Source organism: Mollisia scopiformis (assembly GCF_001500285.1).
Source record: "Mollisia scopiformis unplaced genomic scaffold LY89scaffold_1, whole genome shotgun sequence".
Classification (NCBI taxonomy): Eukaryota; Fungi; Ascomycota; class Leotiomycetes; order Helotiales; family Mollisiaceae; genus Mollisia; species Mollisia scopiformis.
In genome coordinates this window covers 1,674,457-1,698,728 of record NW_017263581.1, presented here as the reverse complement: position 1 = coordinate 1,698,728, position 24,272 = coordinate 1,674,457, and the positions used below count along the sequence as shown (strand labels likewise).

Below are 24,272 nucleotides of genomic sequence, written 5' to 3'. Positions count from 1 at the left end.
GATGATTGGCATGGCGCATGGAGAAGGAAGGGAATGGAAAGGAAAGGCATATACCCCACTAGAATCCTTGCATTTAAGACGGCGTTGCAAAGGGAATGTGAGCATTTGCATGGAGTTGCTCTTTTTGGTATGTATGTACATACGAGCGAGCATATGAGGAGAGTCTCCTCCTGGTGAGGATTGAGCTTAGTTGCGTGCATATAGATGCATATGGCGAAGAAATGTATGAACGTTCTTGATAAAATTTTTTGATTTTTTGATTTTTGTGGAATGTGAATGTGGATGTGACTATAATCTAATAAATAACGAGCTGACTCCCTCTTTGCTTTCTCTCGAGATACACCCCGCAATGTACTACAGCTTCTTCATTGCCGTAAATAATGAATCACATCCCTCTCTACAGCACTCCTCAAAAAACCCTTAAACCACTCCGAATACCTCTCCTCACTCATGTCCTCACAAACAACAAACTCAACCTCTACTGTACCCCTCCCTCCGCTCTGCCACCCATTCGCCTACCTAGTAATCGCAGATCTTCCAAACTCTTTCTCACTCTCAGTAAACGAATACTTGAAACGCCCGTCCGAAGTCCGTAGTGGAGAAGAGAGGAGAAGCGGGGAGGGTAGATCTCTTACGAGGCTATCTATCGCTCTATCTGATTCCTAAAAGGTCGTTGTTTGCGGAGAGGAGTGGGGATGTTTCATGTTCATCGGACGGGTTGTTTGATCTACCTTACGTGTTTATGATACGGTTGTGGAGCAAGAGCGATGGTTTGGATGGATGGAGGGAGAGTTCTCTAGAATTGATTTTGTTCTTTGTTTCTTGGTTCTATTTTTTTTCCGTGTGGTCGAGTTTCTTTGGTTTGCCATACCTGGCTGCTATCCCACCCATACCATTCTCCCCACCCATCCATATCAGAATCGAGTTCTCTCTTCCTCACATCTCCCCACACATCCCAACAACCACATCCAAATTCGGCACATCCTTCCCCCGATACCCCGTCTTGGTGGCCTCCATCTTCCGCACCGTATCCATGCCGTCCACCACCTTCCCAAACACCACATGCTTGCCGTCCAGAAACGGCGTCGCTACGGTGGTAATGAAGAACTGGCTCCCGTTCCCGTTTGGGCCCGCGTTCGCCATCGATAGGAGACCGGGCTGCGTGTGTTTGATGGTGAAGTTCTCGTCTGCGAAGGTTTTGGTGCCGTAGATGCAGGTGGAGCCTGTGCCGTCGCCGGAGAGGAAGTCGCCGCCTTGGATCATGAAGTCTTTGATCTGGGGTTTCGTTAGTTTGGGATCTTGGTTGTATATTCTATCCCCCCCCGCCCCGAAAATCAAAGCTGGATGTTCAAGCAGCATGAGATTCAGAGATCTCACTCCAGCTAACCCAGATTTTTGCTTGGATGTAGAGGTATAGATATAAGGAGACGAAAAAACTCACAATCCGATGAAATTTACACCCCCGATACCCCTGCGGTCTGCCCAAGTGATTCTTACTCTCCCCTGTGCAGAACTGCCGGAAATTCTCCGCCGTCTTGGGGACTACATCTTTGAAGAGCTCGAAGGTTATTCGGCCGAGTGGTTCTCCTGTTTTTCTTCTATTAGTTATTTGCTGGAAAGAGCCGCAGGACACGTGATTTGAGGCTCAGAATGATGGAGGTGTAAAAGGGGGAATAGGTAGGGTGGGGACGAACCGCCGATTGTGATGTCGAAGAATACTCTGTGGGGGAGGAAGTCAGTATGGTTTTCAAGGTAAAGATGTTTGTTTCAAGGTCATGTGAAAGGAGCGTGACATACAACGGGTTCCCGTTCGCTGGTAGTTGCGTGGGCGGCATGGTATCCGGGCTCAGGCGCGGATATTTCGAGATCCGTCCGTGGGACTTGAGATCTTAGTTTGTTAGGGTGTGGGAATTGCCGAACAAACAGACTTGAGTCGATGACGAGATGATGCGGTTAGAGGAAGTGGGATGATTATTTGCTGTTGATTGATTGATGGGTGGTGTGGAATCAGATCAAGTGCTTGTGATCACGACGATGTCGGAATTTTTTTCTGCCTTGGGTGGAGAGGATGAGTGGTGATCGACGGGGAGTGGGGTTGCGTGCAGAGAGGGGAAGGTGGCGAGAGGAGGAAGAAGAGGAGGAGGCTAGGAGAAAGCTTGTATTTTTTTTGGATCATGGAGTCAGACTGGGATGAGAGCTTGATGAACGAACGGCTGTTTTTCGGAATATCATTCTGAAAGGCTTGGTCATATTTTATTTCTGCTGTGGTTGATGACCTTCATTGTTTGGGTTCATCTCACACGTTGGGACATTTGAAACTTTGGTAGACATTGAGTATCGTATTAATAGATTCGCATAAATATAAATGACCAACACGGATAATTATCGCGGATCACGGCTTTCCCTTGTTCAGATTCAGACGAAAAGAATGGGAAGATGTGAGATTGGAGGAGGGCTAAAAATCCGAGACTTCAAAACACTCAGACCGCAAAGGAGGACGATCATCGGGATTCGAAGTCCTACCGCAACAGTTGCCTTCCAGAGAAGGTTTAAGACTCGACGAATCTCACGATGGTGGCTTCTTTAATCTGTTAAGCTTCAATCCCATGCGAGGGCCGAAGCATCCACAGTGATTGAATATTGGAGATGGAGATGGAGATGGAGATGCAGCTGCAGGGTAGAAAATACGGGGGCGAGTCGTGCAGGATGGCTGTCGTCAAATCAATGTGAATGTTCTGGGCCTGCGAGGATGCGAGATGCAGCCGTTGATGCATGTTCCCTCTGCCAAACCCCAGACCGATTGACGGCGCTTGCAGTTGCCTCTGCTCTCGCGATGATGCTGCTTGATGGTCATGCGAAGAAGCGCTTTTTCATCATGAGGATTGGTTTCTATCATTCTGCGGTGCGATCTGGCACTGGGACGGCGATAACTGCGTCAGAAAGGATTTAGACTTGCTCAGTAGTTCATCAACGGCTCCCGTTTCGTAGGCTGAAGATCAACACCGCTTTGAATCATCGAATCTTTGTGCTGTTCCCCTTTGGGAGTCAAGCGGAGATAAACTTCAGTGTCATCCAGAGTGAATTCCAGATCTTGACCGTGGCTGACAAAAGACTGTTCCTCTCTCGGTCGAGCTGACCAGCAAGCCGCAGCGGCATCTCGAAGTCGAAGTCGAACTCGTCCCAATAAACGTCGCTCCTCGGCTTCAATTATTCCTTTCCTGGAGGTGAACTTGCCGTGTGTCACCGTGTCTTCCAGATGTTGCACCCACCATCCGAATCCCGTGTTGATGTCTGAAAGCTCGTCGCCACTTGTGTTCCATCATACCACCTTTGAGTGAGCATCAACACTCCAGACTTCTTCCTCCCGGTCATACGAGAGTCGCGTCCTATTCCTTCCTCCCTTCCTCTGCGCGTGGGAAGCATCCTTTGGCCTCAGCGGTGTATGCACCTTATTGTATGTGCGGTATGGATGGCGTTTGACGATCACGCTTACCCATTCACTCTATCGACGCCACAAGTCATTCAAGCGTAAAAAGCAGGTCGTCGCACCTGTTTCAACGCTAGACAGCGTCTCCCCTTCCGCACGATTATTTACCACAACCAAGGACCAAGACCAAACCTCCTTCTTCTTCTTGTTTTCTCTTTCTTCTTCTCTTTCTTCCCCGCCTCCTCACAATCATCAATCCAACACCCTCCCAGCCTGCAATTATCCGACCGCAGATTTATTCTCGAGTTGTGCCAGGAATGAGCCCGACCCGTCGACCAACCTCGCACCGATAAAGTCGAGGGGCGCAAATTCCAAATCTGACAACAGGTGAAGGAAGCGAGTACCGTAATCCGCGCAGCCCATTCCTTTACTGTACGAGCGACCACCTCCTAGCCGCGTAACCGGGGGTTAGTCTCTATCCAGTGTGACCATGGCTGCCATCAATCAAGTTCTCGTTACACTCGTTTCAAATCTCAATGAGAGAGGTCTCGGAGGTGACCAAACGACTACCATTCTCCCATCTCTCTCCGCAGCCACGGCAGCAGTGCAATCAGCGTCGTCGACATCGTCGTCTGCTTCGCCTTCATCGTCGAACATGTCGTCAACAGGTAATGGAGGTGGATCCAGTGGACCGACGAGTTCCCCTCTCTTGTTCTTCGTTGCACTCGGTTTCGGAGTCGTCTTTACGAACCTATGGTGAGCCGCGACAGATTGTTATCATCTGTCGATTGATGTACTGATCACCATGACAGGATTATCGTAGGTGTCAAGTACTGCTTTCGATACAATGCACGCAATCGTGCGCTTCGAAATGGCGAGGAGGTCGATCCGATCAATCTCGAGAACATGCCTGCGAGGCCACATCGTCGGAGGAGAGAAAAGAAATTGATGACGATGGACGAGGTGAATGAACGATTCCCTCTTACGAAGTACAAGAATTGGGTCGCGTCGAGGGCCAGGGAAGGATTGCCAACGAACGGCGGCGTTACTGCACCACCAAGTCGAGCAGCCAGTCTGAGAGATGTCGAAGGGGTTATGCCATCATCACCAACTGATACGAAGCATACTGTCAATTCACGACCAGGAACTGCTGGGTCAGATGGCGAGGCTGCTGAGATCACGATTTCTCCCGCTACGAATCACTTGGGCGGAGAATTTGGTGCTGAACGCAAGAGTATGGAGGCAACGGCGGTTGAGAAGGGAACTGCATCACCTACGGTTGAAGAGGACAATCGGTTGCAAGAGGTTCAGACCACTGCCAGCACGGTCGGTAAACACCCCACGGCCACCAGCGAAGAGCACGAAGACGAAGATGATGAGGATGATCACATTCATACGGCTGTGCCACCCGAACTTCTCACCAACCCTGGCGACTCATGTGCTATTTGCATCGACACCTTAGAGGAAGATGACGATATCCGTGGATTGACTTGTGGCCATGCATTCCATGCTGGATGTTTAGATCCTTGGCTCACAAGTCGTCGTGCTTGCTGTCCACTTTGTAAAGCCGACTATTACACGCCCAAGCCTCGTCCTGAAGGCGAAGCAGCCGATGCTGACCGTACTGGCCGAAGAAGAACAGACAGAACCAACATGCCACAAGCACCTCAATCCGCTTGGACTGGTATCCGTGGTAATCCACGCCTCATACTACCAGGACGTTTCGGTGTTCCTATTGGTGACGGCGTTCAGTATGGTAATGCTGGACGAAGAGAAAATCGAAGAGCTCGCAGAGAAGCTGCAGCAACTGCCGCCGCTACTGATGCCACACCTGCTACTGGAGAGGTTAATGCTGAGCCTACTCCGTCAAGACGTTGGGTCCCGAGGATATCAAACCCTTTCAGCAATATGAGCATGCCAGCCATACGTCGTAACAGACAAGCTGCGACTGCTGAATCCAATCAGACAGTTGAGCCATCGCCTTCCCAGCTCGAGGCTGGCGTTGTACGATGAGGTTCGAGTCGATATGCTACGGCATAAGGCCTATCAAACACCTCGCTGCTGGACAGACCGACGAGTGATATTCCTCGTTTGTTTCCCTTGATACCCCTCTCCCCAACCGAGCGATACGACTCTGTACAGTGCACACCAACTCCGACACACCTCTCTAGCACGACTCTACACGCATACTACACACTTTCGACTGTTCTTTTAGCGATTCCTTTTTTGAGTTTTCCCGCGACTGCACTTGCAAATGCTTTTTTGACGCGAACCTATTTGGGCCAGCGTACGGGTATGGATATGGAATATGAGGCCGGCTGGCTAGCGCCTCTGATTAGTAGTTGGCTTGACGATTGGGTCTTGCAAATGGAGGGAAAGGGAGGGATACATGATATGAAGAAGGGAAGATGGATGTTGGTGTAAATACAGATGTGCAGATGCGATAGTTTGGTTTGGCATCTAGGTCTCTCTCGGTGGCTGGGTGGCAGATATAGGCTATGGTAGTCAGATGGCAAATCAATGAATCGATCGAGCTTGGAAGTAATGGATGATATTTGCATGTCAATTTTCTTGAGATTTCTGTTGTGTGATGTGTGCATATGAGTGAGTGTATCTTCGGGTGACGTTGCTACGAGTCTTGGATCTGTGAGTCGGGGTGGTTTACTTACTCCCCTTAATGCGTCGCTAAGTGAGAAGAGTACATCTACATCTACACATTCATCCTCGAAGCCACATTTCAACAACGTATTCTAATACCAGCTATTCATAAACCGCGCACTTGCAATGCAAGCTATTCATGACCAACGAGATATACTGTATATCAAAAATACCCACTCGCTACGCTTTCAAAACAGAATAATAATATCTGACACGTCTACGCAGGAAAAACAAGTGACCTCTTGGAGATAGACGTTCATCTTTTCACATTTTGAGTCACACTTACTTTACTCATATTGTTCCTTGAACTCTGGAATGGTATAAAATAACTCCATAGTTGATGTATAAACAATATGCGACCGTGTAGTATCATTCCTGTCGGCCTCGTGTGTGTAGTGTGATCTGTTTATTTTTTGGGTTTCTGGGAAGATGGGTAGATAGGTAGGTTGAAAGAGGGTGTAGCGAGGTGGTTTTGAGAGTGATGGTATTGGTTGGTGACGGGGAGTGATACGATACTTCCGGTGGATGGACGGATCAGTGAGTAGCATTGAAAGCAAGAAAGAAAGAAACATAGGCAAACTCAATCAAGTGGTATTCAGAATAGAACACTCTATCACAAATATTTCCCCCTCTGAAACCTGGTCCCAAAATCCGCCGCTCGCTCCAGCATCTCCTTCTTCTTCACATGCCCCATCCTCCCCCCAAGCGCCATATCCTTCTCCCGATCAAAACCCCGCTTACTCGGATCATCCTCCTCTTCCTTCTCCACCCGTCCCCTCTCCTGCTCATCCCTCCTCACATCAAGTAAACTCTTCCCCCGATTCCGCTCATTGTACTCCCTAATCCTCCTCTCCGTCGCGACCTCCTCCTCAGACCTCGGCTGCTTCGAGCTCGCCATCTTTGAGGATGAGGAGCTAGAAGAGCGACCAAGAACCTCGTCCGCAAGACGCTGCCGTTTCTGCTCCGGCGTCTCGGTCCAGATGGCTGATATCCCGCTCTTTTCTGCGGGCGCCTTGGCTCCTTTTCCAGAGGCGAATTTGCGGTTCTTGAGTTTCGTTGGGTCGACGCGGGTGCTCCAGTCGCTGTCGGAGGGGGGGACGAGCATCCAGTCGTCGCGTTGGGGTTTTGGGGGCCCGGCTTGGGCGAGAGAGGATGCATGGGCGGCTTCTTGTTGTTTTTGCTGGAGGAGGGCGGTTTCTGCTGCTGAGCCGGGGGCGGGGGGGAGGGAGGGCCCGTAGTCGGAGTCGGAGTCTGAGGAGGAATCGTCTGGATTCGCGGGGTGGGAGGGACGTTCCGAGAGGGGGGCTGGTGGTAAGGCGGGACCTAGGACGCGCTTTGGGGCAGCGGATTTTGGTTCTGAGGTTGGGACAGAGGGTCCGTAGCCATCGTCTGAGCTATCGTCGTCGTCGAGGTTGAGTTCGTCTGGGTTGGTGGTTGGTGGTGGCGTGGGTCCTAGGACTCGTTTTGGAGGTGGACTGGGAGCTTTTGTAGACGGCTTTGAGGGGCCGAGAGATGGTCCGTAGTCATCGTCTGAGCTATCTTCTACGTTGAGCCCATCTGGGTTCTTGCTTGGTGGTAGTGTTGGCCCTGCTGCTTGGGTCGGCAGAGAGGGTCCAACTGCTCGAGGAGCTGTGGCTGCTACAACTTTTCGAGGCGGAGACTTTGGGTCTTCGTCTTCGTCTATGGAGCGTTTCCGCTTTGCCAGATGAGGAGGCAGTTCGGGGCTTACTGAAGGCATTGCTTGGAGAATTGGTTGAGGAATCGTGGTGGTTCGAGTTGTGTTTAGTGTAGCAGAACCGTGTTTGGATGTTCTCAAAATGTATTCCTGGAAGCTCGGCAAGATCCGAAACCAGGCTGCAGAATAATAACTGCGCCGTATTGGACAGGACGTGACACCAACACGAGTTCCTTTGACCGGTCGTCCGTCGTTGAATTGTATAGTCGTGTATTGTTCTGATTTGTGAATTTGTTTTCAGATATTCAATCGCAATCAACCTTGGAGAGTCTTGAGCTTGACATCTGATCGTCGCCGATTGTAAGCGAATGCTTGGATAGAGCAGACGAGGCCGGGACCCAAGGCTAGCTCCTATCAACACTAACCAGCAACCTTTGGAGCTTCGACGACTCACGGATCACCACCGTGAGAGACTTGGATGGAAGTTCTTTGAATTAAACTTGATGGTATCTTGAAATACGAAGCTCTCATGAGTCTACGCACTTCGGCGCATCGACGAATACCACAAGTGGAGCCATGAACCATTCTAAATGAGCGACTCTTCCGAGGAAAACGATAGCGGTGCGGAGGAGGCTACAATCAATGGAGATACGTATAATGGAACGGAGGATGTAGCAGATGCTGAGGATGGGCCATCTCCAGTTGCGGGTCGCATCTCGGATTTACTTCAGGAGGCAAGAGAGGGCGCCTCAACACCACAACAGTTAGGCAATGGTGTCAATCGATACAAGGCTGCCCAGCAGCTAGAAAGCGCTTCTGAAGATGGCTCACTAGATACCCTACCCAGGAGGACCGGAAGCCCCATAGACTCATTGCTTTCTGTTCCAGATGATTCCCCCTCTGTGCAGGTACGTTGCCCGTCCTCGTATAGCTTTCTCTACTAACATCCTGATAGGGCTCCCAAGTATCTTCTCCTGGTGGAAGTAGTATACGACCTTCACTTGCCTCGAGACCCGGCCTCGAAAGTCCCACCCCATCATTTCGACCATTCGACAGACGATTCCAATCTCGAATTTCGAGCTCTACCCTCTCTGTCCCTCGCCCCTCCTCGCCCGGACTTCTCAAGGGACATTCCCGCAATGCATCTCTTACCAGCCACTTTACACCAGATCCCGGAGACACCGACACCCCGTCTCCACCATGGGAAGTTGTACGATGGACAAAGCTCAAGAAAATGAACGGGCAAGCGTTTTCTGAAGTTGGCAGACGCAATTTCGGCGTGCCGACGTGTATATCAGTCTCTGCATCTATAGTGTTGGGAACATCCAAAGGAATAATCTTAATTTTTGATTACCATCAAAACCTCAAATCAATAATAGGGCCTGGTACCAAGGGTGGGTTCTCTTATTGCTTGAGTTGGAGCTATGCTAACTGACATAGCTGTGGAATCTGGTGCCATAACATCAATTGCTATTTCGGCAGATCATCTCATTGTTGCCGGGGGGCATGCTAATGGTAGCATCTTCACTTGGGAGACCGCAAAGGCAGCTCGCCCATTTCTACACATACCTAGCCTGGAGCCAGCGCAGATGATCAACAGAACTCTTGATGGTCATGTTCCCAATGTAGCAATTGGACATCTAGGGTTTCTAGGTACTAGGCATACCGCACTTGTCTCAGCTGATGATCGAGGCATGGCCTTCTCTCATCTTGCTACCAGAGGCACTGGCGCTCTTGGTCGTACTGTTAAGACCACTCGGATTCTAGGTCGATATCCTAATGATGTTCCAACATCAGGAAAAGCGCGGAAACCGAGCACGGTTCTTGCATTTGCTCCGTTACCTCTTGGTAATGTTGAGCGAGGGACGGACACCCTGGGTCTTACTGCCATGTTGACCCCGTACCTGCTGGTTATCGTCTCTACGACTCCCATAGCCCAAACTCAGCACAAAGCTGCTCGGCCAAAAGAAGTTGCTGCTCACAGTGCGCTAAGTGGATGTCTAGCATGGTTCCCAGCAGTCAAATTAAAAGTGCGGGATCCAAAAACAGGGAGTGATGTTTCGAAAGTGAAGCTCGTATACTGTTGGTCAAATGTCTTGACTGTTCTGGATGTCGACGAGTTCGAGTCTTCAAACAAAGATAAACCTTCAAGTCTATCTTTCAAGCCAAGGAGCAGATGGAAAGCGGAGGAAGCTATTGTTGCAGTTCAATGGCTTAGTCGGTCTGTCTTGTCAGTTCTTACGATCACTCAGCGATTGATTATACTTGAAGATGGTAGTATGCGGATGACTGACGCTTTCGACCTGGCTCATAAGCATATCTATCATCAAGATTTGTTCTCGAACCAGCTGCACACGTTAGTTGAGCAGCTTGATGAGGAGGATCCGTCGATGCATGGTGTTGTGGCGGACGCCTTTTACATGAGCTTCAAAGCGTACAAGAGCCGAATGTTTCTTCTTGGTTTCAATGACATCTCTATTGGGACGCTATCGAATTGGGCAGATCGCTTGATTGCGTTGATGGAAGATGGCGACTATATTGGTGCAATTCAGCTAGCGACTTCCTACTACACCGGAGCAGCAGACAAGCTGACTATTGGCTTACCTGAAGATACTTCTCTACGACATTCGATGGTCCAAGACAAGTTGCTCGAAATCATGACAGCCTCCTTGAAGTTTGCCTTCGGCCAACGACAAAAGCAGTCTACAACTACTGATGACAATCATCTTAAAGACTTGGCGGAAGCCTGCTTTGAAGCTTGCCTCAGTATCGGAGACATCGACTTTCTCTTTGACGAAGCCTATGAATGGTACGAGGACGGAGACTCGGAAGGCATTTTTCTGGAGACACTCGAACCTCACATCCTTGAGAAGCGCATTGTTTCCATCCCTCCAACAGTCGTCAAATCCATGGTCAGCTACTATGTGAGCAAGGGACTTGAAAGTCGCTTAGAAGAGATGATTTGCCACATGGAAACCATGACACTCGACATTGATCAAGTTACGACTCTCTTCAAGCAGCACAACCTATACGATGCACTAATTTACGTCTGGAACCAAGCCCTTCATGATTACATAACGCCACTCATCGATCTTTTGTCGCTTTTGATACCCCTTGTGCAGAATGGTGACTATTTTACGAACGGGAATGTGATGGAAGATCCTATTTTTGGCGTTAATGCGCTGAAGATGTTCCCTTATCTATCATACACCTTTACCGGCCGGGTGTACCCGACAGGTGAGAGTCTAGAAGACCAAGACGCTATGAACGCTAAAGCAGAGCTCTATTGGTTTATTTTCTCTGGCAGGACTATCACTTGGCCCAAGAACACTGGTAACCCATTCTTGACTCAGCCTACTCACGAACATGAACCTTCCTTCCCATATCTGCGGATGATACTCAAGTTCGATGCTCCAAGCTTCTTGAGCTCGCTTAACGAAGCATTCGAAGACTCCTTTCTCAATGACACGCCAGACCGAGCTGTAAATGGAGGCTCTAGCCGTAACATGTCAGAAGAACATGTCTTTGGGCTCTCAATAAATAGGCAATATATCATTACGATATTGCTAGAAGTCATGAATCCTAATGACTTTGCTACCGAGGACACGATCTACCTCGACATGTTTATTGCGCGAAATCTACCTAAATTTCCGCAATACTTATTGCTTTCCGGGACGGCCTTACATAGGGTCTTAGCTGGATTGTGCAACTATCCTGGCGATGATCTCGCTGATGATGCACAACTGAGCGCCGAGTACTTGCTCTCCGTCTACCATCCTCCAGATCTCGAGTCACTGATGTCACTGTTTGAGAAAGCAGGATTTTACAGAGTCTTGAAGAGCATTTACAAGTCCGACAAGCAATTCAGCAAGCTGGTTCAAACATACTTCGATGATCCGGATGATCGCGAAGCTGTTTTCGATTGTATAGCCGATTGCTTGCGACCGCGATCGGGCTTGACCAAACGTCAGGTTCGAGATGTGCACGAGGTCATTGAAGCCCATGCCAGCGATCTCATTCATCTGGACGCTACCAGGACGGCTCAAACCATTGAGTCTTATGCTACCTCACTCCACGAAAAATTTCTTAAGTCGCTGCCAGACGATTCCGAACTGCAGTACACTTACCTGCACACTATCTTGGAACCAACCGCGAAGGATGCCGAGGATGCAGCTCATCCGTCACACTCTGCCTTCACCGAGAGATACGTGCAACTCATGTGTAAGTACGACTCTTCACATGTTGCGGCATATGTGGAGCTAGTCCAGGCGAGCGATTTACGTCTCGATAAAGTCCTGCCATACATGGAAGATAGTGGAGTTATCGATGCAGCCGTAATCCTAATGGCACGAGAAGGACAACTACGAGAAGCTATGGATCGTCTAGTACAACATCTGAAGACGTTGGAAAGTGCACTGCTTGGTCTGTTGAACCATTCGACAGAAGAAGGTGGATCAACTGAAGCGGAGTCCGCAATGGAAGACCTGCTAGCAGCCTTGAAGCGATACACAGATGTTGGAGTCTGGCTTTGTGTAGGGCAGGTGTCGATGCACACTTCGCGAATCTTAAGTCCTACAATCCGGCGGAAGTCCACCTTTAAGGGCGACCTTTTGCCTGAAGAAACCCTGTGGCTAGATCTCATCGACATTGTCGTACAAATCACTCGAAATCTGTCCGCTGGTATAAGCGACTTGGAGGGTAGAACAGACATCGACCACGAGAAGCTTCTTTTTCAGTTGCGGGCATTGGTTCAACGCAGCTTTACAGCATTGCTTACAGCAACATCTAGCCCAACACCGTCTGGCTTGAATTTGTCGTTCCTGAGGATCCTTCGAGCTTTTCTCACTCGAGCATCAGTTTCATCACCCAACTTAGGCGATCTACGAGCTGTCCTTGCGTCTGTGTTCTCTGCGTACGCATATGAAGAGAGCATCCTAAGTCTTGCGAATCGATTGCTCGACAAGGATTTGTTCGTCAATGTGGCCGAAGCGACAAACCTCCGCCAGCGAGGTTGGAGACCACGAGGCTCAACTTGCGAGGGCTGCGGACGTCGAGTATGGGGTCCAGGTGTCTCTGGTGATATCTTCTCGAAATGGGAAGAAAGAGAAGAGCTGGACACTAAACGACGGAAAGAAAGAAGGGCTGCACAGGCAGGAGGTCAAGTCGAGCGAGGCAAAGGCCGAGCACATGTTCGAAATACAAGTAAAGTCAGTATCACTGATGTAATGAAGGCCAAAGGCAAGGGAGCTTTAAACGCCCCAGCCGGAGAAGGGGAGGAGGATGAGCAGAGAAGTGATCAAGATGATGCAAAGGTTGACCTGGGTCCATTGGTTGTCCTGGCCTGCCGACACATCTATCATGAGGCTTGCTTGGAGGCAATGCAAGTGGAGGATACCGCAACCGACGCGAGAGAATTCATATGTCCCATAGATGGATAGTCACATAAATACAATTTACTGTGTTCATAATGACTGTTGATATGGCCTCCTTTTTCGGCTTAGCCTTGTACCGAAGTAAGATTCACGTGTGATAGTCAGGGGTATTATTGCGGCTTAGGCAGTTAGCAGCGGCTCTTCCCTCGCGAACATGCAGCACGGCGTATCCGTTTCCTCGACAATGGAAATGGTTTCAGTAGAAAACCGAGGAATATTTTTACGGCCGAATTGTAGACATCACACATTCCTAGAAAAATAAAGAAGACGTTTTCATCATTGAAGAAATCCTCGCCACCATTCCATTGCCTCGCAACACCATACTGAAATAGGGAAGTTTGCCACCGTCCCGCTGCTGATAGGTCGGATCGAGACAGGATCTCTGACGAGTTACGATACTCCTGAAACAGTGCTGTAGCAGGTTCGAGCATCACAATCCCCTAGGCACCGCCACCTTCCTTCAGAATTCGCAATCTGTGTCTCTAAAGCCAAGCTGCATCTCTCTTTTTTCTTTCTTGATTGAATTGACGGGTTACAGATAGATTCGATAATTTGAAGAAGAGAGAAGCGCGTTGTATACATTCCTTTGTTGATTGAAGAACGAGAATACATCTTTTTTGGCACGAGATTGAGATCGAGAGCACCACTACACGATAATCACGATGTCGATTTTGCGGGCAAGACAGAATTTCGAGGGTAATGATCCGGAGTTTGTTTATGATGATCAGAGATCATTCTGGTGGACGAGAGTACGTATCTGGTATCAGATTGGGTTATATTTGTTACTGACTAGATTGATAGACGGGACAAATTGTCAGATGGTCAATCTTCTTTGGCATCTTCTTTCTTTTCCTGGCATATATGATTATTGGGTACTGGCACGCAAAGAGAAGGATCAATAAGGGTCTTGCACCTCTGGCATATCACAGAGTACGCGGTCCTCTCCCCTTCACTTGGTAGGGACGCCAGCTAATTATATATAGTGGCTGCTCAACAGACAACAAAGAGCAAGATTCGACCCAGCATACCAGAACCCACAGGTCTTCTATAGACCACACCAGGGCACTCAGTATGGCATGCATGCAATGCCACCGCCAATGTACGACCCCAATGCACCAATGCCTCCTACCTATCAACCACCTGAGGGAGCAACGAAGGTCGATCCTTCACAATGGAGATCTCAGCCAACTCGAAGACCACAAGAATCTGGCGAGGCCTCTCCAGCGTACGAAGCTCCAGCAGGACCTCCTCCAGCGTCCGCCCTTCATGCAGACCACACCGGTGCCAGCACCACAAGCAACAACCCATATAGATTGTAAATATGTGGAGGATGGATGGAATTCGGAATAGCGAGTTGGCAGATTGATATCATTTGTAATGCGCTACAAGCAGGAGTAATGGAGATCCTTAACGTTTCTGGAGAAACAATACACCACGCCTAGAGCAGGCAACTCATGTACTATCAGGAATAGACACACGATCAAGAAGACTTGAAGAATGGGTACTTCCACTTCATTATTTCTTTCTCGTAACATATCTCCTATGTCTTTGATCTCAGCCCAAATCCATTGCATCTGGATCATCTGCCATCATTTCATCGTTGGCAGCGGATGCCACAGGTAAATTTCCTATTGCTGAAGGCATGCCAGATGTATTTGCGTGTGTGTTGACCATATGATTATACCAATCACGAGCATCTATGGTCCCATTTGCTGCAAGGTCCGTCTGAGCTTGCCGGGTATCTTCGTTCCGTTTCTGGTCGTGCTTTGCCCGTGCTCGAGCTCTTGTTTCAATAATCGCTTTCCGAACACTATCCTGCTCCTCGGGAATCGTCAGAGAGCTGGGGATGTTGTACAGAACCAGCTGATTGTTCATTCCTGCTAACTCGCCTTCGCTATTGGCTAGGACCGACGGTGGTATTCGTGATTCTCGAAGGTGCTTCTCGATATCTGGGAGGAAGACGAGCTTGCCATCGTCCGAGGATTCGCTGTCTGATAATTCGGCGTCCAGATCGTAAATGTAGACTTTGTGCTTCGTATTATCTAATTGCATAATATCATCTTCGAGCTGTATTGGTGCTTGTGCTGGAGACTTTGGTTTCGTAGATATGGGTGGTGACAGCTGAGCTTGAGGCTCTTCGACTGGAACGTAGAGCTTCTCTCCATTGCGTTCTGCTGGGCAATTAGGAACATATATACAACAATTAATAATGTAGAATGCAAACCTAGGTTCAGAAGAGCCAATCTCTTCGATAGGCGCTCATTGTCTTGAGTTTCTGCCTTTCTTTTCCTGATCTTGCCTGTCGCTTGTACGCGGTCCATCTCCCATCCCTCCAAATTACTCCCTCCCGACCTATCCCTCACTCCTCCTATCCTCCAATCTCGAGCAGCTGTGCCGTCGCAATTGATAACAGCCCAAAGAGCAATTCGTTTCGCGTAGCGTACCGACCTATCAGGACTATCGAAGTCGAAAAAGGATTTCTGGTGGTGCGAAGTACGGAGCGGATGAATCTGCGAGGGGGAAGTCTGAGCAGCAGCAGATTCGCGGGCCTGAGTCACCGAATATTCTACAAAACCGAGACGCTTTCCACAGCGACGCGGTTTGGAATTCGAAGCACGCGCGCAACACCAAATATCTCAACGCACCTATTGGCATACAGGTCTATGGTCAGCATGACGGGCGAACATTCGAAATGGACGGCGACGGTGGTTAGGAAGACGTTCTTGGAGTATTTCGAGGGGAAGGCTCATACTATAGGTACGTGGCGGGGTAATTTTTTGCAAGCTCTTGAAATTTCATTTGGATTATTGAGGCGGTTCTGGAAGCTCAATGGGAATCTACGGACATTATGAACTGGTTTTTTATGCTTTTATATGAAGTTTTTGCTGATCTTTGAGCTCTGCAGTCCCATCGTCCTCTGTGGTACCCCACAATGACCCGACTCTTCTCTTCACCAATGCTGGAATGAACCAGTTCAAGCCTATTTTCTTAGGGACAGTTGGCAAGACGGATGATATGGCACAATTGAAGCGTGCGGTGGACACCCAGAAAGTATGGTCAATGAAATATTGCCAGATGAGAATCAACAGCTAATTGGAATAGTGTATTCGTGCTGGAGGAAAGCATAATGTAAGGAGATAATGCAAGCAAGGCTAGCTGTAGCTAATCAGTTGGGCTCTAGGATCTCGATGATGTGGGAAAAGACAGCTATCACCACGTAAGTTGCAATTTTAATCCAGATTCAAGCCCTCACTGACATGAGTCACAGACCTTCTTTGAGATGTTGGGTAACTGGTCTTTTGGTGATTACTTCAAGCAAGGAGCAATTGAGATGTCATGGGAGCTTCTGACGAAAGTCTATGGCCTGGACCCCGACAGACTTTATGTGACCTACTTCGAGGGCGATTCTGCTGCAGGTCTGGAACCAGATCTTGAGGCTAAGGAATTATGGAAGAGCGTTGGTGTTAAGGACGACCACATATTACCCGGCAACATGAAGGATAACTTCTGGGAGATGGGTGACCAAGGACCTTGCGGACCTTGCAGTGAAGTCCATTACGACAGGATAGGAGGTGGCCGAAATGCTGCCCACTTAGTCAACCAGGATGATCCCAATGTCCTCGAAATCTGGAACAATGTGTTCATCCAATTCGATAGACAGAAGGACAGGTCACTGAAGACGTTGCCTGCAAAGCATGTCGACACGGGTATGGGCTTTGAAAGATTGGTATCAGTACTGCAAGACAAGTCCTCAAACTACGACACCGATGTCTTCTACCCCCTATTCGCCAAGATCCAAGAGGTTACGGAGGCCAGACCATACACCGATAAGTATGGAAAAGATGATGTTGACGGCATTGACACTGCATACCGTGTTATTGCAGATCATATTCGTTTACTAACCTTCGCCATTTCGGATGGAGGTGTGCCAAACAACGAAGGACGAGGATATGTAGTCCGTCGAGTATTACGGCGTGGCTCCCGCTATGCTCGCAAGTACTTCAACGCTGAGATTGGCAGTTTCTTCTCTAAGATTTTACCTGCCCTCGTGGAACAAATGGGAGGCCAGTTCCCGGAGATTGTCAAGAAGCAAGAAGATGTTAAGGAGATTCTGGATGAGGAAGAAGAGGCATTCGCAAGAACATTAGATCGTGGCGAGAAGATGTTCGAGAAGTACGCTGCCTACGCCATGAAGAATAACACCAAGAAGCTTTCCGGTGCAGATGTATGGCGACTGTATGACACCTTCGGATTCCCCGAGGATTTGACAAAGATCATGGCCGAGGAGAGAGGACTCGAGACAGATGATGCCGAGATCAGAATTGCGCAAGACAAGGCTCGTGAGGCCAGCAAGTCCGTCAAGGAGGCTGCACATACATTTGCCAAGTTGGATGTACATCAAATTGCCGAACTCGACAAGATTGGCGTAACAAGACCCAATGATGATGCAAAGTTCTTCAAAGGCGATAGTCTCGGCAAGATTCAAGTTATCTACGACGGAAAGGACTTCTTGAAATCTACCGAGGGTCTTCCATCGGACAAACCATTCGGAATTCTGTTAGACAAGACCAACTTCTATGCAGAGCAAGGTGGTCAAGTCTTTGATACCGGAAAGATGGTCATCGATGATGTTGCCGAGTTTAGGGTATTGGATGTCCAAGCTTACGGTGGATATATTGTTCACAATGGTTACCTTGAGTATGGTCATCTGAAGGCTGGAGACGAGGTCATCTGCGAATATGACGAGCTTCGAAGACAGCCAATCCGCAACAATCATACTGGAACTCATATTCTCAATCACGCTCTGAGAGAACATCTTGGCGATGATGTCAACCAGAAGGGATCACTTGTTGACCAGGAGAAGCTGCGTTTCGATTTCTCGCATAAGGCTCAAGTCACTCTGGCAGAGCTGAAGAAGATCGAAGACTCATCAAACGCATATATCAAGCAAAATTGCGAGATCTATGCCAAGGACGTTGATCTTGATACTGCAAAAGGCATCGAAGGCGTACGTGCTGTGTTCGGAGAGACCTACCCTAATCCTGTTCGTGTCGTCTCAGTTGGTGTGCCGGTCGACGAGCTTCTCGAGAACCCAAAGAACCCGAAATGGCGTGAAGTCAGTGTTGAATTTTGTGGTGGTACTCATGTAGACAAAACTGGTCTGATCAAGGACCTTGTCATTGTTGAAGAGAGTGGCATTGCAAAAGGTATCAGACGTATCATTGCTTACACTGGTGATGCTGCACACGAAGTTCAGCGCCTCGCTATCGAATTCGGCAAGAGAATCACCGAACTCGACAGCATGCCTCATGGTCCCGAGAAAGAGGCGGAGGTCAAGATAACTCAGAATGACCTGAATCAGCTCACTGTTTCGACTCTTCAGAAGGAAGATCTCAAGGCACGCTTCGCTAAGGTCCAGAAAGATGTCTTGGACGAGCAGAAGAAAAAGCAAAAGGCAGAGTCAAAGACTGCGATTGACACCGTAACTGGCCACTTTGCTCACCCAGACAACAAGGAGAGCAAGGTGTATATTGGTCAGCTTCCAATCTCTGCCAATGCTAGAGCAATTGCAGATGTCATGAACCACTTCAAGAGCAAGGCTAAGGACAAGACTATCTACTTGTTCGGAGGCAGTGAGACTGAAGGGGCCGTTGTGCATGGCGTTTATGTTGGCACTGTAAGTATCTTTCCAATAATAATTGAGTAGGAACTAACTTCTGCAGGAACACGCGTCCAAAGGCGTTACTGCTGAGCACTGGGCTGCCGCTGTTTCAGAAGTCGTAGGTGGTCGATCAGGAGGAAAGGAGCCTACCAGAACTGGTCAAGGCACCAATCCCGACAAGATCGCGGAGGCAGTTGCTGTTGCAGAGAAATGGTTTCAGGAAAAGTTGAAGCTTTGAGGAGTTAGTCCATACCCCTTTTGACGATTCTCTTTTCCTTTGGAGTCTTGATGGATGGAAAGAAGATATTTCCGAAATGGATGGCAGGTGGTATGTATTGTAGAGTGTATTCACCTCTGGCGGTTAGCTATAGGCGGAATATGAATGATTTGCTCATTGCAGCCGACTTGTTTCGTTGGTGAAATTCATACAAGGAGTGCTTCGTAATTGCGTTGATAGAACAGGAAGGAAGGAGTGGTGCTGCTGTATCCGAATATGGAAAGGGAAGTGGCCAGAAGAATGAGCATAGTAAGTCGCAGCTTCCTTAATAGAAAGAGCAGTCAAGTTAACAATTCTAGAGTTTTTTGAGGCGAAACAACTATCACTCAACTTCACAGTGGCATATTTTACTTCAAGAATATCAGAGTTTATTCTAGCATTGCTTCTGCGTTGGACTTCGAAATCACTCATAATTACGATGGATCCTCCTCTTTCGAGTCAGCACGCCGCCAAGAAGTCGTCAATCTCATATCTATTGAACAACTCACAAGGTAAGGATCATTCTCTTTGTTCTAGAATGGAAGATGGGTTGGAAAGACGCATACTTAAGGACGAGAGCGAACATTCTGGAAGGGTTTCGAGAGCTCTGGTAGTCTCCATGACCACTCTTTAAGACTCCCAACACAACCTGCCGTCAGGGCATACAATCATCAAGGGATGTCTGAATGCTAACTTCTAATTATAAGAGGTGCCAAGGCCTCATGACAGGGAAGCTGCTCGTGGTCCGACGACTCAAGTCCCAAACAAGATTTCTCCGGCTCTCGCGGCCAAGGGTGGCAATGTCACGAAAGGAAATCATAAGAGGAAATGGGAAAATCTTCCGGAAGACGCTACAGCTATACTGATAGAGTACTTCAAGAGCCATTTTACAAATCCTTGTCCCACAGAACGCGAGGAGATGGAGTTGATGCGGCTGACGGGTTTGCAGAAGTGTTAGTCTCCTTCTACGTGGCTATATCTTATTAATTATTTCACTGATTCTGTCTTTGAATAGCGCAAATAGCCGAATGGTTCACCACCGCACGTAAAGAGAAATCCGAGCGCATGCACCGCACAATGATGGCTGCTCAATCGCAGATAGCAAAACAAGCACAGACCGTCGCTGCTCACGCTCTACATAGCACCCAGGCACAGACGCCATACAGATCTCCTTACGGACACCCTCGGAACGAACAACAACAGCTAATTCCCAGACATCCTCTGCCGACGCCACCTGTTATCGATCAAGCTCAACACCAGAAAGAACAAGAAGCCCTTTTTAAGGCTTTTGCAATCAAACATCAATTCAAAAATCTCGACTACTACAAACTATCTTTCGAAGAGATTGAATCCGGATCTGACGCTAAGAACTATAGCAGAGAGGCCCCAACCAGTAGCTTGTTCGAAACATTCGATGAGCTGCTGGTTGTCAAACCAGCATCAGGATGCGTGGTCAAAAACCGTACAAAGCACAACAAGGGTAAACCGTTAACTTCCCAACAAAGATCGCAACATTTGTTAGAAGTCGATATTCTTTTCGACCTCAGAGCGCACCCAAATGTAGTCTCTCTGTTTAGGGTTATCGAGTCTGCTAGTACTTGGAACATCGTTTTGGAGTATTTCCCTGACGGTGATCTATGGACGGCTATCCGGGACAGAGGGTTGGGGACCAGGGAGGAAATCAGAAACACATTCAGTCAGATTCTCAAGGGTGTGGAATTCTGTCATGGCCGTGGAATCTATCGTCAGTACCTCTTTTCTTTAATGCCTTTGGTCACAGCTTTGACGTTACTGGCCCATCTGTTATTTGTCACACTCACCCAAATCCTGCTGACACCGACTGTTCGACCTAGATCGAGACCTCAAGCCAGAGAATATAGTAATGAGAGGCTCGCAGGTCGCACTTTCAAACTTCAGCACTGCTACCCGTGAGCAGATCTCGCTCAAAGGATGTGGGACGATGCCCTTCATGAGCCCTGGTAAACAATTTTCTTACTCAAACTAAGTCAAGCATTGGACTTGAGTACTAAACATTTTTTTAGAATGCTACGCCTCATACAACAACGACACGGAAACTCCAATGCCGTACAAGTTGGCTCCCAGCGATATATGGTCCCTTGGCGTTTTGCTCATTACCTTGACGACAGGTCGAAGGCCTTGGACAATCCCCACTGTGCAGGATCAGGAATACGAGGGATTCTGGGAATCTCGCGAATTCCGAGACTGTGTACATGCATCCGGTGTGTCAAGAGAGATTCTCACGGAGAAAATACTTAACCATGATCCACAAGCACGATCGAATGCCACTCAACTAAAGAAGGACATTGCAGAGACATACTCCCGTTTTGAAGCCATCTGAGTTTCGGAACAGGTAGTCTTCACAGAAGCAAGTTGCATTGAAGTGATTCCTGCTAGAGATTAGGTAGATCGGGTGAGTTATTCACAGGAGGCGTGAAATTTGGGAAGTGCGAATTGGGCTACGACTGATTTGTATGACGGTGGTGGCTTTAGTGAGCACGGCAGTAAAACGGAACAAAGAGCAGAACAGTATAGAATAGGGAGAAAGTTTCCACCGCAATGCATTGATTAACGACTACGCTAAAAACTCAGCAAGACCTAAAGTACATCTCCTCGATCCAGACCGGAAAACATTAGCCATTTATTGAATCTTGCCTTGCTATGTCTTACCGTTATCTCTTTCTCGTAGCCGTTATGTTGATCCCGAGCTCTTAGATCGCTCATCTGCCAACACGGATCACGCCAGCTATTTTTTTTCATTAGTGTGTGGGAAAAGGAAGACAGGACGGAAGACTAACCTGCAATGAGACGTTGGATCTTGTCTCTGACGCCAGGGTTCCGCATGTGTTCTTGCAGAGCAGCTGGGTCGGATTGTGCTTGCTGGAGGATGGATTGCATGATTGGATCTTGCATGATACCCATGATCTATTTCCTCGTTAGCCATCTCCACTAAATATTGAAGGAAAACATACCTCAGGATCCTTCATAATCCTCTCCTTGGTCTGTTCCTCCGTCTCGTTCTCTCGCGCACTATACATAGCACTCAAAGCCTTCTGCTGTTGTTGCTCAATCTCCTTCGCGTTCGCCTTGGTGACATCCACCTCCGTAGCCTCCGTACAAGCATCCAGACACTTCGAGTATTCTCTCATGCCGAAATAAGCTTGGGCCTTCCTCAGATAAGCTCTAATGAACTTAGGATCCTTCTTGATGGCTTGAGCACAGTCATCAATCGCACTCGGGAATTCAAGAAGCTTGATGAACGCCGCGGCACGATTGCTGTATCCTCGTGGATCATCAGGAGCTCGCTTAACCATCTCGCTGTACGCCGCGACCGCACCAGGCCAATCCATCTCCTTAAACTTGGCGTTACCGAGCTCACGGGCTTCTTCAGCTTTCTCGGGGTCGATGTAAGCTTGTCTTGCACCCTCGATCTTGTTCTTCTCGGCGGCGCGGAGCTTGGTGACCACTTCTGGAGTTCGGTGCTCGGTGAGAGATCTTTGGTAGTTCTCGACTGCTTTGGCAAGATCACCTTTCTTTTCGTAACATGTACCGATACGAGCGTAGGATTTGGCGATGATCTTGAAATCGGCGTAGATCTCTCGGCCTTCTATGACCGCCTTCTCACAGGCATTGATGGCTTCATCGTATTCTCCCTTCTCCATGTAGGCAGCTGCAAGGTTGTTGAGGTAGGTGATATCCTTATACAGCTCCCAGGCCTTGCTGTAGTGGATGATAGCTTGGTCGAGATTCTTCTTCTTGTAGTTCTCCGTACCAAGTTTCTTCTCCTCTTCAGCAGCTGCCTTAGCCTTTGCCTTCTCAGCAGCCTCCTCGTCCATTGGCTCTGGTGCTGGCTCGGGCTCTGGTGCCTTTTCCGGCTTTGAGGAGCTTGGACGAGCATCTGGCATTGGGACATCTTCTTCAGCTTCTCTTGAAGCAGAGCCTGGTTCACCTCCGAAATCAGGCATACCACCATCAGCACCCATCATGTTAATATCAACTCCCATGAGAACACCTAGAACTTGAAGCATTCTGGGATCTTGCAACATATCCTGGGCGCCACCAGTACCGTTCTGCATCTGCTGGATCTTCATCATGAAGCTTGGGTCGCCGAGGAATTTGCTCGTCTTGGGATTCGCAGCAAGCTTCTGAATGAGTTGCGGGTCCTTGAAAATGCTGCCAAAACTACCGCCCAGAGGATTGCCAGTGACACCATCTACAAGACAGTTAGGAATAGCTCCAACAGATAGGAATAATAAGACTCCAACTTACCCTCCCTAGCCTCCGCCTCAATCGCACGCTTGACCGAAGCAACACCGTTCTTATTTTGCGTATTGGTAGGATCCAACTTCACACCCTCCTCATACGCATCCAGAGCGCCAACCAGATCGCCTAAGCCATGTTTCGCCGTACCCAGTCGACCCCAACCCTTCGCCCAGTCCGGCTTGATCTCTGTGACTTTCTCTGCATCCTTCCGCGCATTCTCGTAATCCTTCTTCGACGCATAGGCAGCCGATCGGTTCGAGTACAGAATATGATCTGTTGGCTTCAGCTCGATAGCTTGCGAGAACTTGTCACTAGATAATCATAGTGTATCAGCACATGTTTCTGGGGAAAACGACCTCGATTCTGCACTGAAAGTAAACAGAATACTTACATAGCCTCGTCGAAGTTCTTTTCAGCAATCGCCTTGTTGCCAAGAGCTTTGAGTTCGTCCGCCATGGTTGATAGATCTGGTCTTGAAATGGTTTTTTGTAATTAAAGTTGTCAGGAAAAGCCCAAAGTAAAAGAATGTCAATTATTGAATCAGACAACCACCAACGAACCGAAAGCTCTGGAAGGTCGATAATTCTTTTGGGTTTAGCTTCGGCAGAATATTCATCTCCACCGCCTGGCTGAGTCACGTGCGCTTACATTTCTTCAGAGCGGGGGCAGACAGGGGCGCGGGCGGGGACAGAAGGGCATTCTGCTTTGCGAGTTTCCCACTGGTACTCGGTCTGAACAGGACATCTCATTTACTGGTACATCGGGACATTACATTGGCGGCAACTTCAGCTGAGCCTTACAAACTGAATCACGTTTTGTTCTTAATAGAGACCATGTCTCGAAGTCACAGTTGTATTCTATTGCTCTGTGTCTATATATAC

At 48.5% G+C, this 24,272-nt stretch overlaps 10 protein-coding genes across 10 annotated transcripts; 5 read left to right on the top strand and 5 right to left on the bottom strand.

Moving 5' to 3' along the window:
• Window positions 1–936: 936 nt before the first annotated feature.
• LY89DRAFT_634305 (uncharacterized protein) lies at window positions 937–1,835 on the bottom strand (the record flags this gene model as incomplete). The annotated part of the gene is made up of 4 exons (XM_018211385.1): window positions 937–1,275; window positions 1,442–1,587; window positions 1,695–1,720; window positions 1,798–1,835. The coding sequence occupies 4 exons, from the start codon at window positions 1,833–1,835 to the stop codon at window positions 937–939; spliced, it is 549 nt and encodes a 182-aa protein (XP_018078655.1).
• A 2,082-nt stretch (window positions 1,836–3,917) lies between these two features.
• On the top strand, window positions 3,918–5,440 carry LY89DRAFT_727330 (uncharacterized protein; the record flags this gene model as incomplete). The annotated part of the gene is made up of 2 exons (XM_018219141.1): window positions 3,918–4,183; window positions 4,240–5,440. The coding sequence occupies 2 exons, from the start codon at window positions 3,918–3,920 to the stop codon at window positions 5,438–5,440; spliced, it is 1,467 nt and encodes a 488-aa protein (XP_018078654.1).
• Window positions 5,441–6,460: 1,020 nt separating this feature from the next.
• LY89DRAFT_679461 (uncharacterized protein) lies at window positions 6,461–8,085 on the bottom strand. Its single transcript, XM_018213877.1, has one exon. The coding sequence runs from the start codon at window positions 7,821–7,823 to the stop codon at window positions 6,699–6,701; it is 1,125 nt and encodes a 374-aa protein (XP_018078653.1). The 5' UTR covers window positions 7,824–8,085; the 3' UTR covers window positions 6,461–6,698.
• A 265-nt stretch (window positions 8,086–8,350) lies between these two features.
• LY89DRAFT_727328 (vacuolar assembly/sorting protein-like protein VPS8) lies at window positions 8,351–13,198 on the top strand (the record flags this gene model as incomplete). The annotated part of the gene is made up of 3 exons (XM_018219140.1): window positions 8,351–8,668; window positions 8,716–9,154; window positions 9,201–13,198. The coding sequence occupies 3 exons, from the start codon at window positions 8,351–8,353 to the stop codon at window positions 13,196–13,198; spliced, it is 4,755 nt and encodes a 1,584-aa protein (XP_018078652.1).
• A 61-nt stretch (window positions 13,199–13,259) lies between these two features.
• On the bottom strand, window positions 13,260–13,738 carry LY89DRAFT_17232 (uncharacterized protein). Its single transcript, XM_018205575.1, has one exon. It carries the CDS (start codon window positions 13,621–13,623, stop codon window positions 13,321–13,323), a length of 303 nt encoding a protein of 100 aa, XP_018078651.1. The 5' UTR covers window positions 13,624–13,738; the 3' UTR covers window positions 13,260–13,320.
• On the top strand, window positions 13,572–14,697 carry LY89DRAFT_679459 (uncharacterized protein). The gene is made up of 3 exons (XM_018213876.1): window positions 13,572–13,941; window positions 13,994–14,122; window positions 14,176–14,697. Exons 1-3 carry the CDS (start codon window positions 13,855–13,857, stop codon window positions 14,509–14,511), a joined length of 552 nt encoding a protein of 183 aa, XP_018078650.1. The 5' UTR covers window positions 13,572–13,854; the 3' UTR covers window positions 14,512–14,697.
• A 223-nt stretch (window positions 14,698–14,920) lies between these two features.
• LY89DRAFT_604820 (uncharacterized protein) lies at window positions 14,921–15,518 on the bottom strand (the record flags this gene model as incomplete). Its single annotated transcript, XM_018210370.1, has 2 exons — window positions 15,417–15,518; window positions 14,921–15,366 (listed from the first exon to the last, which is right to left on the bottom strand). Coding segments are annotated over exons 1-2 (543 nt in total), but the record flags the coding sequence as incomplete, so codon positions are not given.
• A 346-nt stretch (window positions 15,519–15,864) lies between these two features.
• On the top strand, window positions 15,865–19,248 carry LY89DRAFT_634287 (alanyl-tRNA synthetase-like protein; the record flags this gene model as incomplete). Its single annotated transcript, XM_018211384.1, has 6 exons — window positions 15,865–15,949; window positions 16,098–16,243; window positions 16,295–16,321; window positions 16,374–16,409; window positions 16,461–18,869; window positions 18,916–19,248. 6 exons carry the CDS (start codon window positions 15,865–15,867, stop codon window positions 19,090–19,092), a joined length of 2,880 nt encoding a protein of 959 aa, XP_018078648.1. The 3' UTR covers window positions 19,093–19,248.
• Window positions 19,249–19,792: 544 nt separating this feature from the next.
• On the top strand, window positions 19,793–21,598 carry LY89DRAFT_17135 (kinase-like protein). Its single transcript, XM_018205573.1, has 4 exons — window positions 19,793–20,063; window positions 20,126–20,854; window positions 20,964–21,089; window positions 21,153–21,598. The coding sequence occupies exons 1-4, from the start codon at window positions 20,030–20,032 to the stop codon at window positions 21,467–21,469; spliced, it is 1,206 nt and encodes a 401-aa protein (XP_018078647.1). The 5' UTR covers window positions 19,793–20,029; the 3' UTR covers window positions 21,470–21,598.
• A 60-nt stretch (window positions 21,599–21,658) lies between these two features.
• On the bottom strand, window positions 21,659–23,373 carry LY89DRAFT_17125 (TPR-like protein). Its single transcript, XM_018205572.1, has 3 exons — window positions 22,101–23,373; window positions 21,927–22,053; window positions 21,659–21,874 (listed from the first exon to the last, which is right to left on the bottom strand). Exons 1-3 carry the CDS (start codon window positions 23,220–23,222, stop codon window positions 21,849–21,851), a joined length of 1,275 nt encoding a protein of 424 aa, XP_018078646.1. The 5' UTR covers window positions 23,223–23,373; the 3' UTR covers window positions 21,659–21,848.
• Between the last annotated feature and the right edge of the window lie 899 nt (window positions 23,374–24,272).